The sequence below is a fragment of the Myiozetetes cayanensis genome, unplaced genomic scaffold, assembly GCF_022539395.1.
Source record: "Myiozetetes cayanensis isolate MyiCay16 unplaced genomic scaffold, myiCay2020 scf5-8, whole genome shotgun sequence".
NCBI classification, from domain to species: Eukaryota; Metazoa; Chordata; class Aves; order Passeriformes; family Tyrannidae; genus Myiozetetes; species Myiozetetes cayanensis.
The window spans coordinates 45,488,173-45,501,019 of NW_026087742.1; the positions used below are offsets into that span (position 1 = coordinate 45,488,173).

At 38.5% G+C, this 12,847-nt stretch overlaps 1 protein-coding gene across 3 annotated transcripts in view; it reads right to left on the reverse strand.

The window, feature by feature from the left end:
• ATP8A2 (ATPase phospholipid transporting 8A2) overlaps positions 1–12,847 on the reverse strand; it is a 318,028-nt gene that overhangs the window by 146,139 nt on the left and 159,042 nt on the right. For all 3 annotated transcript variants that reach the window (XM_050334134.1, XM_050334135.1, XM_050334136.1), the window contains 2 exons: positions 5,437–5,620; positions 1,261–1,371 (listed from right to left, as the gene is read on the reverse strand). In XM_050334134.1, the coding sequence (XP_050190091.1) occupies positions 1,261–1,371; positions 5,437–5,620 (295 nt within the window). The remainder of the gene's footprint in view (positions 1–1,260; positions 1,372–5,436; positions 5,621–12,847) is intronic.

Below are 12,847 nucleotides of genomic sequence, written 5' to 3' on the forward strand. Positions count from 1 at the left end.
AGCATGTAAAAAACCTTTCTAGAAACATGATGCGTGGGATAACTCCTGCAGTAGAGTAATTTGTATTGAAATTTTAACAACCAACAGCTAATTCAGAAACAGCACAGGAGAAACAGAACAGGTCAGTGGAAAGTATTTGTTCTCTAAGAGTCTAACATCATGCATAAAAGCTGATCAAACCCTGACAGAGTCAGGTATACACACACTGACCATTACAGGACTTACTGAATAGCAAAACATTACTTACCCACTGTCTCCTGTAACTGATATAACTATCTGCCTAATTCTAAATGTTGTAATTTTCCTATCTGTCAACCTCATTCATGGCTGCTAAACTGTAGAATGAAATAGAAAACCTAATATATATATACACACACACATACACACACACAGACTTATATTGATAAAAGCGGTGAACACTCTGGAAATTGCTGTACCAAGTGATCACTTGATACTCAACTGACCAAAGCACTGACTTAAAGTTCCTCATGTGTTTCTAACTAGGCAACAGCACATGAAAAAAAATCCTTTCCAATACTTCTTAAATTCAAGACTAGATTCTGCAGCATGAGAACTACACTCCTGTCTAAGCAGGCTGAAATGCAATGTATTAATGGTAATAACAGTATTCAGCCCTCTTTGAAGTCCAATTACACTACATGACATCTTCAGGCAAATAATTTTCAAAAGACAGTTACTTTTTAATTATGAAATCAAATAACCTGACTGATTTTATCATTTCACTGGCACTGTTGGGTAAAATTATGTCTTCTCTTTCCAAAAAACAAGGTAAATTAATTTCAGTTCCACCTAAGCTACAGTCTTTATAAACCTGGAAAAAACAGCTATAATTTTGCCTAGTTTACTATTTGTCTATAGCAGTTTTTCCCAATTCTATTAAACAAACTTCTGATTTAAATAGCCCCAAATTCAAGTTTTTATAAATATAAGCTCTACTTGAAATGTTTCCATTAATACAAAGATGCTTTCAGTAAGAACATTTGTACAGAAGAAATTAACTTTGCCCCTGACATCACATATGCGTGGCTTCACTGTACTGAAACCTTCATTTTTCCTTTTACAAACGTTAAAAGATAACAGTGAACTAAATCTGAGGAGGAAAACTGAACTTTAGGTTGTTGAACATGGAAGAAAAAAACCCGTCTTTTTAGCTCAATCCATTTGGATGAGTTTTGCTTTTTGTAAGAGAGAATTTGAGGAGTAAGCACCAGTAAGACCCATCCATTTAGTTACTCTTACCTCAATAATATACAAAACCACGTTCTTGTAGAAGCAATATAGAATGCATTTGGTAACTCGATTGTAACTCCAAGCACCATGGACCAACAACAGCTTCTCCAAGTAGGCAAACTGAAAGACAGAAAAAAAGGATTCACGTATATGAAGAATTGCTTTTAAAAAAAATCCTCAAATCAGATATGAAAGCTATTCAAGTGCAATATTTAAATAACTTAGCAGTACATGCAAAAAACAACACGTAAAAAGGTAGCATCCTTTCTGTAAGAAAACTTCTGAATGTTTTAAAGTGTTCTTCACTGGCTTGGAGCAACAAGAAGTCTTTGACTAGTATTCCATTCTGGTAGTTCAAGGGCTTACAAGGTTCAGAATCTCTTGTCTGTGTTAAATGAACAGTTTAATAATTCAAACTGTCTTGAAATTATATCAAGTGCACAAGGGAAAAAAAGATGCATAGAGTCACTTAAAGAGAAGAGACATTTACATTAATATTTCCAGCCTACAAAATGCATGCAATCATGAGTTATAGGAAGTACCTAAAATATTGTATAAGGGGTATATATATATATATATACACGTGTGTAGAAAGGGGCATTTGTCAAAAAGGGCAAGTAAGTAAGTCTTATACAAATGCATACCTTTTAATGCTAGTTTGAACCACAGATACAGCTCAAACTCAACCTTTTTGAAAATTGGACTTCTATAAAACCAGTCTCATAATCCAGCCTGGGAAATACATAATTTTCTACTGATGATCTTGTTAGTCATTTTTTTATGGTCTGAAGCATTCCTCTTTTGTCCTGCTCCCCTGCTCAGACTGGTGACTGTGTTGCCTGTTTAGCACATGTGTACCTGAAGGCATCTGGGACACTAAAGTGGGACCATTATTTTGCTTTGCTTCATTTTCCACAAAGTGACTTCAGAGGAAAAGCTTGTCTTCCTAAATTTAGATTCTACACCATTTATTTTAACTAAAACTTATTTGAAACTGAAAGCTAAAGTAATGAGTTAGGACTGTCGAGAGATAGCTCTGCTCCCATGCTTTCCAGCACTGAAATCACTGAACCACAAATCCTGTAAGGGCAGCCCCACTCCCATGCATCAGCAACTCAGATTTGTTAGGATATGCCAGCAAAGAAGGAGAGAAAACAAAAGTGAACCAAGCTTCATGGTTCAGTCTCTGCCCAACCTGAGCCAGGGCTGAAACTGGGAGACTCGCAAGGGAGTAGCTGACCTATTAGACACCTAATACTCCAAGTTAATATGCAGCTACAACTTTCCTCATCAAAATCACTAACAAAACACATCAGAGGTGATGGGAAACTTGCCACTACGTCCTTACAAAGTCACCTCAAACGTCTTGTAGGGAGTAGTCAGACACACCCTGAAAACTTGTCTCTCAAACTAAGGATTGGCCATTTTGGATGTAGTCTTCTCTTGAGCTCAGAGCAAGGAAAAATCCTACCATTAATTGTCTCATCTGTGCTCTCATGAAAATGAGTGCACTGCAGAACACAGCAAGGAAGGTACTCATAACCTAAATAACACACTGAGCCTGCCCACACTGGTGAAGAGTTCCATTATGACTTGGCAAAGAATTAAATTTGTTTTGATGTTGAAATTATGCAAACACAGCTACTGGCATACAGCAACAGTACAGACAGGGGTTCTACTACAACACTGCCCTTGTTTGGACACTGCTGTATTTAGGGTTTTAAATCAGTAGGGAACATTACAACCATCTGGCCAGCCTACCTGTGAAGCAGTTTAAGTTTTCACAGTCATCTCTGTATCGACCCTAGCATAACTTGTTTCATACAGAGATTATCTTTTAGAAAGATACCTCCATCTTGACTGATGGGTGAGGTGATGGCATGTTGGGGGGTTTTAAGACAGTAAAAACGCATCCTCAATACAAGCCAATTTTTCCAAAGAAGAAAACTGAAACAAGAACATTTGTTGAATAACGCAGCTTTTCTACTTAAGAAAAGGGAACAGTCCCTAGACACCAGATGTTCTCTGGATTAAGATGATAAAGCTAGTTACTGAGGAAAAAAGTTATTAAAACCTATTACTGTCTCTCTAAACAGTTAGATCATTTGATTTGGGAATTTTCTAAATAGAGATCACTGGTACAGTTTCCTTTAAAGGGAAAAGGATGATTCCAACAGATGCTCCTTGCACCTGTGGAAGCTATTTGGAGTGGAGTTAGACCCAAGTTGGCTTTTTATTTTTGTTTGGTTTATGCTTTGATTCTCCCTGGAATCCCGAATGAGCCTATATGGAGACTTTCTCTTCTATAAGTGCCTACTTCTGGCACTACTGCATTTGAAATACCATTTGACATGAGATGCTACATTAGAGTGGTCGTCTTAAATTACTCAATAAGAACATACTCTGCCTTCAAGGCATGCACATACAGTAACGCTTTAGTGGGAGTTATATGTCTTTGCTGAAAGAAACATACTCCATCGAGATCGAGTTTTTCTTTTGAACACTTTTTTTTTCAAGCACACATTGCCACACAGTATTAGTCTCCCTTACAAGAGGGATTTCTTTATATGTTTTCTAATCAGCACAAAGCACTTCTACACAATCACAAAAAAATACAGTTCCACAGTGTTTTACTGATTTTTGAAAGCTACGATTCTGTGCTGGTGTGATCAGCTTTTATTGAACTAAAAAGATTCATTTCTATTTTCAGTAACTTGCTGACTGGAATTTAAACCAAGAGCAGCTTCCACATTCTAACACTAAACCAAATTACAGGGGTTCTTGTTAACGCAGAAGCAACACATGCGGAATTACTTCTCCAGATTTAATGCTACTGCAACACAAAAGTAATTAAGTGTGTAGGGTCTTCTGTGGATCAACTCTCATTGCTTATGCTTAGTTATTAAAATAAAAGTAATAAATGATCTGCAGAAGTCAAAGAACATTCAATTAAATTATACAGCAGAAGTAACACACAATCCTCAGAAATTAAAAATGAAAAAGTCATGACAAGATACCATGGACAATGATTTTGGCAGTCCTTATAATGCTATATATTTGGAATAGGCAACTCTTTATGACAGAGTAAGTACTTGATAGAACTGCCTGAAATTCTCAGGATAAATTTGGTGAAAGGTCTCAGTTAGTCAAACCTGATACTGAGTGTGCTTCATCGGACTGCAGTATAGAGCAGCAACACAAGATTGCCACTTTGCTTCTCAGCAGGGTTATAACAATAAACAGTTATCTGTGCAAACAGCACTTATCCAACCCTTTTTAAAATCTCACCTGCTACTGAAACTATCAAAAGATGGTAGTATTTCATGTCACTTGGTAGAACAAATACGCCTACACCCTGCCAGAAGGGAATATTAGCTGAAGTTCACAGACCACTGAAGAGACAGTGGATTGATCTCTATTCCATCAGCTCCATCTGTTTTTTGCCCTGCATCAGTCTCAAACACATACACAGAGCACTTCAGCTGTAAATAGTATTAAGAGGATGTCCAGCAACTGAAGCATCTCCTTCCTTTCTTCTGTTTCTTTTAAAGTTGTTATTCTACATCTTGGTTTCTTCAGTATTACAATAAAAAAGGTAAAAAGGCTTTTAGCTCTCCGTTTTAGCTCAAGTTATCAGTGCTCAGTTGGACGGAAGAGTTTGGGAGCACTCACCCAAATAACGATCAAAATAACATGTAAAACAAAAACGCTGCCCAGCCCTCTAGAACTGTGACCAATTCTTGGATGCATCACAGGGGTAGGAGGAATAAAATAAGGAGGAGACAACTCTAAGAACTGCCAAACAGCCAAACTCTCACACACCTGGTTCTAACCCCTACCCATAGTAAGAGAAAAGAGCTTGCACCGAGACAGATAAGTTACTTAAAAGCATATTAACACAAGCACCACAGAGAGTGCTTCCCCTGATTACTCAAGAACCAAGATACTGCACAGCTGTCAGGAGGAAGCTGAAACTTTGAAGAGAGGTGGAGCTTTGTCCTGAAGAATACAAAACAATAATGAATTCCCAAATATATCCAAAGTATGTTTCAGATAGGTGCCTCGAAAAGGAAACAAGCAGAGATGCTTCTAGTTTGAAGGGTAGAAGAAGCCATCAAGCTCTAGATTGCTGCACAGTACATTTCTGACAAGATGATATGGCAGTTGCTCTTTTTTGCATCTGACCTGTGCAATGGCATAATCCGAGGAATTGGTTGCCTGCATGCCCTCGTTGCCACTGATCCCCACTCCAACGTGAGCTGTCTGGATCATTCCTACGTCATTGGCACCATCCCCAATGGCAAGTGTTATGGCATTGACGTGTTTCTTGACCATGTCTACTATTTCGGACTTCTGTAGAGGAGATACTCTGAAAAGGAAAGAAAAAGGTGTCAGTTTCTCACATGCTGAGCTATGTGCCTTTCCCAAAAGGACAGCTGTAATCTACATTTAGAAATAATCAAAGGGCAGTTGCTGGGAAGTTTCTTTATTCAACAACTACGCTTCAGAACCTGTGCCAAACTATTTCAGAAGGAAAAAGTAGATTTAAAAATAGTTTCACATTCTACTTGCTCATTTTTGATGCAAAAGAGACCAAACTGGTACTAGAGGTTTCAAAGTTTTTTTTCCTTCCACAGCCTCTCGTAATACTCTTTGACATACACCAGTGATGTTACATTGCAACACTGCAGAAGTGAGTTTTGTCTTCAACTATAACGGTTTCCAGATTAATAGGGTAGGCTTCCCTGTCTGCTACCAGCACTGCATCACTACCCAGGAGAAGAAAGACCACTAATACATACAGAGACATTTTCAATGGTTTGGCAAAAGGTACTGCAGGTTTACCTTATTATTAAACCAGTTCTGTTTAATATCTTTCTCAACTGTCTCAATAAGGGGATCGAGGACACCCTCAGTCAGTTTGCAGATGACACTGAGTTCAGTGAGAGTGTTGATCTGCTTGAAGGCAGGAAGGCTCTGCAGAGGAATCTGGACAGACTGGATTGATGGGCTGAGGCCAGTTGTATGAGGCTCAACAAGGTCAAGCACTTTGTCCTGCACTTGGGTCACAGCAGCTTCCTGCAGCACTGCAGGCTAGGGGAACAGTGCTGAAAAGCTGCCCAGAGGAAAAGGACTGGGGGTATTGGTTGACAGTGGCTGAATATGAGCCAGCAGTGTGTCCAAGTGGACAAGGAGGCCAACGGCATCCTGGCTCATACCAGCAATAGTGTGGCCAGCAGGACCAGGGCAGTGATTGTCCCCCTGTACCCAGCACTGGTGAGGCCACACCTTGCGTTCTGTGTTCAGTTTTGGGCTCCTCACCATAAAGAGATTGAGGTGCTGGAGCATGTCCAGAGAAGGGCAATGAAGCTAGTAAAGGGGCTGGAGCACAAGTTTTATGAGGAACAGTTGGGGGAGCTGGGGTTGTTCAGTCTGGAGAAAACGAGGCTTGGGGTAGGGTAACACACCCTGTCACTCTCTACAGCCATCACCAAGGAGACAGTAGCAAGGTGGGGGTCTCCTGCACCAGGTAAAAAGTGATAATGACAAGAGGAAATGACCTCAAGTTGTATCAGAGGAGGTTTAGATTGGATATTAGGAAAAATTTCTTCAGGGAATGGGTTGACAAGCAAGTGGTAGAGTCACCATTCTGGAAATATTTAAAAAACATGTGGACGTGGCACTTAGGGCCATGGTTTAGTAGTGGACTTGTCAGTGTTAGGATGACCTTGAAAGTCTCTTCCAAACTAAATGATGCTATTCCCTCCTCCAGCTTACCTTTCCATTTTCCAGGCCATCTTTCCAATCTCAGACTATGCACACAGAATCCATCAGAAAGCATAAGGCCACTTCCTGATCTCACATAGGCCTTGTGTACTAGTGCAACTTCAACTTCAGTGATGATATTACTCAATTCCAACTCAAAAACAAAAGGCTGACTCCATGACATCTGAATATTCTTATCAATATTTTTGGCAGTTACTTTAATCTGATCCTTCTTTCATTTTATATCAGTTTCAAGTCAATAAAAATTCATGGAATTCAACAGAGTTGAGCTAGTCTAAATCAGGCAAAAGTGGAAAAATACTCAGGAATAGGTTTCTAAATTGAATAAGACACCCAAAATGCCCTTTTGTCATGGAAAAGGTGGATGAGGTTACCAAATCATGAGGTATTGTGGAAATACCTATGCGTAGATTAAACATTTCCATCCTAACCCCATCTGTACAAACAAGTCTAATTCCTTTCCCCATCAGTTTTACTTAAAGTTCCAAATTATTTTATATTTCCTTAAATAAAGCTTTAGACAAAACTTTTCCACATCTCAAGTCAGTCACATACCACTCAAGGAAAAGAATGTAACTGATATCTAAAAGCTTTACTATTAAAATAGGGGGAGAACGGGGAGCTTGGGGAATAGGGGAGACAGAGGGGTTTTTACATGGCATTTTTTCCAGAGGCTACATCCTGTGGGAGCAACTTACACAGTCCTTTAATACACCCGACTGGATTACTGCTGATCAAAAAAAAAGCAGAGCTATCTTGATCAGCATTATGTTTTAAGGCCTTGATTTTGTTTAGTAAATACCTAAATATGTATTTTATTAGTAAATCACTCTTAAAATAACTTGATGGGTAATTCGGGGAAAAAGAAATTTGCTGGGCTGAAACTTCACATGTGAATTAAACCACCTGAGAAGCCTAGTGGCTGTCCTGTTCTTAAAAGCCGAGTACAGGAAAAAGTTGACTGAGCCATAAAATTTACTTAATACCACTGGAAAGATTTATGAAGCACTCTGTTACCTGGCAGTGAGAACACCACTGGGCACTACAGAGGCCCAGTTAAATTACCAACACAAAACCCCAATGCACTTATCATCCTAGGGTGCACGAAAGGCATTGGTTTGTAATTATAAAGCAATTCTATCATCCACACACTCTCTCCCTCTCCCCCAATATTCACATCACAAAATACCCAAGCATGGAGCAAGGAGTCAAAGGACTTTGAGTCACAAAATGTGCACTCCAGAGGGACTTGGAGACAGTTCTGGAGGGCTTGGATTGATAAGCACACAGACCCCCCCTTACCAGCCCCGGGGGCACCTCCAGTGCACAGGACCACATACTTTTGGCAGTCCCCTCTTGCAATTACTTCTTCACAGCAGAGTACTATGCATATCTGTTATCACCCTTTTCAGACATACCCATCTCTATGAAGCTCAGTTTCTGTTCATTTACTTTTCAGTTATGTAGCAATAGAAATAGCTAAGAAGCTTCCTAGTTTCAAATATGCTTAAAGGAGCATGGGAAGGAAAAAAGACAGAAGGAGAACAGTATCTCTGATTCTGTAGTTTAAACAGACACTTCAGACATGACCAAAATGTGGCAGAGATGCTCAAGCTTGTTCCAGTGCAGTTTAGCTAGGACAGGTCAAGCAAGCTAACATAGCCTGTATTCACTCCTGTGCCTGCAGTGTAGGTGGGGTTTCAGATTTTAAGTCAACTTTGCCATTAATGACATATTATGACAATGATTACTTGGCAAGTCAATGGAACGTCTCTATAGAAATGCATTTATCAACTCCTACATAATGTATGCAGAGTACGCTTTTATTGTGTTCCCCAACTTAAATTTAATTACACCACAGTTATATAACACTCAGTTAATGCTTAACATCCCTATTTGCCTAGTAAGACTAAACAAACTACCTGAACCACTACATATGCATAAATACCACAAATATTTATGCACTTGGTTTAAGAAGATGAGTTTCAAGACAAGTCTTAAGCACAAAGCGTTACTTCATTATACTTGTTTCTTCTAAAAAGCAGCTTTTTAGCAAGCATCCTCTTTGACACTTTCCCCATCAAATACAGCCCGCAACTCCAGAGAATACATTTTACTGCACACAGTACATTAACTACAGAAGTTGCAAATTGAAATGGCTACTGATTTCCTGAGGGGTTTTACACCCCTCCTCCTTCAACTCACTCTCTCAGCTTCCAAACCTCTTCTGCTCCTTGTAATCTCTTTGGTACCAACACACTGCGTTAGATAACATTAATCCCCTTAGCCAGATGATCAGAGCTGTGGTCCAATTCTCCACATTTGATAAGCTGTCTACATGAATGACTGAAGATTATAGCACAGGGTACTATTAAACTGCAGCTTCCCCCAGGTGATATGTTGGAAGGGGAGGAGGAATAGCCAAGTTCACAAAGATTGCAGACAAATGCATAAGTTCAAAGTAAAAAGTGCAAGAAAAGAACTAACTATTTGGAAAATAAAATTCTGCAGTGACAGGCAACTATTGGTACTTATCATTTGATAGAACATCCCTAGCTTTCACTGCAGAGCTCACTGCAGCAATATCAGGATAATACACCTTGCCTTGATATACACCCAAGTAAGAATTAAGCTGTGAATAAAACATCAGTTGCATCCAAATCATCTGCTTACTCATGTATTCATTCACTGGTCAGACAGCAGTGCTTCTTATAAAGGTTCTTTGAGTGCAACTCAAGAGTTCATTGGAAATATTTGTTTATACTGAAGTTACTTTTATTACCTCTGCTCAAAAACATGTTTCCAAACAGATACAATCGACTTCATGCAGACTGGTTCTCTCTTTTACACATACTCCGGGGGAAAAAAAGTCAAGTTTCAAGAACCACAGCTGTAGCTGCCAGATCAAGTCTTCAGATTCTTGCTCAAACTGCTTCCCTGACAATCTGAATTTAACCTACTCAGGTTGCAGATAGCCTGAGGTCAAGACTTCACCTTTATAAAGTGTTTAGCATTCAACATCTAGCTTTGCAATATAAAGTCCTCTGGGACTTCCTTCCAGTAGCCTTGCTCTTGAAAGAATAAAAATTAATACAGAAAAACAGAAGGTTCTCTTTGGGCTCAAACCTGCTTAGTCTTTATCAGCACCTTTAACAAATTAACAGAGAAAAGAGTTTCCATCCTGAAGGAGATGACTCATGCCTTCATACCACATTGCTTCCTCTGTAACAGGACAGGTGGAAGCAAGAGAGGGCACAAAGAAGTACACCTTGTGAAGAAACTGGGAAAGAAATAGAGTCCAGAGCCAGGGCTTCTCAGGAAAATATGGACCTAATTATCCTTAGATCACTTAAATTCACAAGGAAACAGTGGAAAGGGGCAAGGCAGCAAGTACTTTTCAGATAACGGAGTACTATATTGTCACTATCAGTAAATACTTAAACATCCCTCTTGAACTTAGAGGAAGCTCATGAAAAAACAGTACAGGGCACAGCACAGGGCAGTAACACAGATGGTTTCCACAGAGGATGTTTTAAGTGGTTTCCCAGTGACTTCTGTAGAGTAGCGCCAAATGGCTTTAAACATTTAGTCTGCGTTTACTTCTTAAGCTTGAGTACAAAATGTTTATGAGCAAATTTCTTACCTGATATGTTTTGCCTGTTCAGAACAGTTCTATTATATATTTATATGGTTTAGTCTTAGGTAGTCCTGTGAAGAGCAGGGAGCTAGACTATCATCCTTACGCATCCCTTCAAACTTGAGATATTCAGTGATCTGACTCAACATTTTGCTGGGAGGTTTGGTCAGCCTTACTTTATTTTTTTAGAGAGTTTAAACAAGATGAAAATCTTCCAATTTTTTTTTTGATCATGAATACTTTATGGGACAACTAGAGTAATTAATAAATTGTGTCATAAGACAGTGAAAGGTTTCACCAAAAAAAAAAAAAAACAAAAACAAAAAAAAACCAAAAAAACCCCAGAAAAGAACCACCAACCAACCAACCAACCAACAAACCCCCTCCCAACCCAACAGTAAAGTGGTGATATTTTAAAAACAAGTATCAAACATTCTATTTACAAATTCACTTTGATACCAAATTTTTTTAAAATCCCAAAAGTAAATAAAAGCAAAACACACAAACATCCATTTTAACCCAGCAAAGCAATGCAATAGAGCTTTAATTTTTAATGTACTTCAACTGATTTAAGTAATCAATTCCTTTATTGCATACTTTCTGCAATCTGGCAAGGCAGCTATCCCTCTTATTCCCAGATTCCATCTAATACATCAAGATGGATGCAGTCACACATGAGACAGGAAGGACACAATCAGCACAAGCAGCCCTGTGTCACACTGGTCAGCTACACTCCATATGATACTGCCAGCAAGAAGTGATAAACAGTTTCTTATTTCTGTTCCTTTGTGTATCTGTATTTACTGCAGTTAGAGACACATAACAGCAACTGAAAATGATAGTTTTCACACAAGGCCCTTAAACTACAGCCACTTAAACTGCAGACACTTTGAACTATACAGAAATAAACCACAGATCAGAAATAAAAATGCAGTATTTTGGAAGACAATTAGTTTTATTTATTGCATTCAAGTCTAAAGGACCAAATGAAGACAGGGTTCTAACAGAGAACTAGCAACTGCAACTATCAACTCTTTTATAAAAAGAGACATGATTAATAAACGACAAAATAAGTGAACTCTATTAGAATCCTTTTATCCATAAGATACAGGCAGAAAAAAAAGTAGGTTATAAGAGATCAGTTTATATCCAGCCCATCTTACAAGGACCATGAAGAGACAAGTTCTTCCACACCTAAGTAAGGCACAGTTTGAAACGGAGACTAAAGCATTCCTGTTGAAGACTGTATACATTCAGCACCCTTCCCAATTCAATACAAAATTAAAAATTAAGAGATTCTTATCCCCAATTTAAATTTTAATGTTTATTTGTGCAAAGAGGAAGGCAAAAAAGGAAGCTGTTTCAAGTGTTACCTTCTTCTGCTCTAAGAGGTATAAACAAAGGCATTAATATCTTTAACATGAAACATGAATTTGATACTCTACTTCCTTGAAATGCCTTGTTAATGTAACACAAAAGGCCCTTAAGAGTCTACCCTTTATTGCAGTGAACATGATTTTACCCTATTCCATCATAAAATAAACTAGTACTTCAAAAAGCTCAGTGACCTCATCTTCAGAAAAGGCATATCTTCCTTCAGGTTTTCACTCTCACTGACATGCCAGTCATATACCTGACTTTCTGAGCAGCACACATTGCATTTAAATTTCAGGTTATCCAGAACAGGGTATTTCTGATGCTTAGCAGGGCACTAAGTCAAAACACATGCACGCACTCCCACATACATGCTCACAGGACTTGTGGCAGTTTTTTAATTTAATGGTTACTAAAACAGCTCCTTCTGCATCACTTGAGATATGACTTCTTAATATAAAGCTCTCTTCATAGTCATAAAAACACTGAATTACACAGTCTTCTGAACAGGAAGAACATAAATTCAGTTAGTATTCTCATATTTTTTTTCTAATTATATAAATTCCTTTTTTTAAACATATGTATCACTAGAGAATTTCTCACTTCCATTTCATATTTTAATAACTCATTTGCCATTCAGTCGCCACTGAAATGATCTCCAGAGGACAAGGGTTAGGAAATAATCTCTTTATAAACTGGATTTAATGTATTAAGCAGTGTGATATAATATACAACACTTCAGTGAACACAGGGTTAAATTTCAAGTCAGCATCTTCTTCTTCTTTGATACCCCTCCCT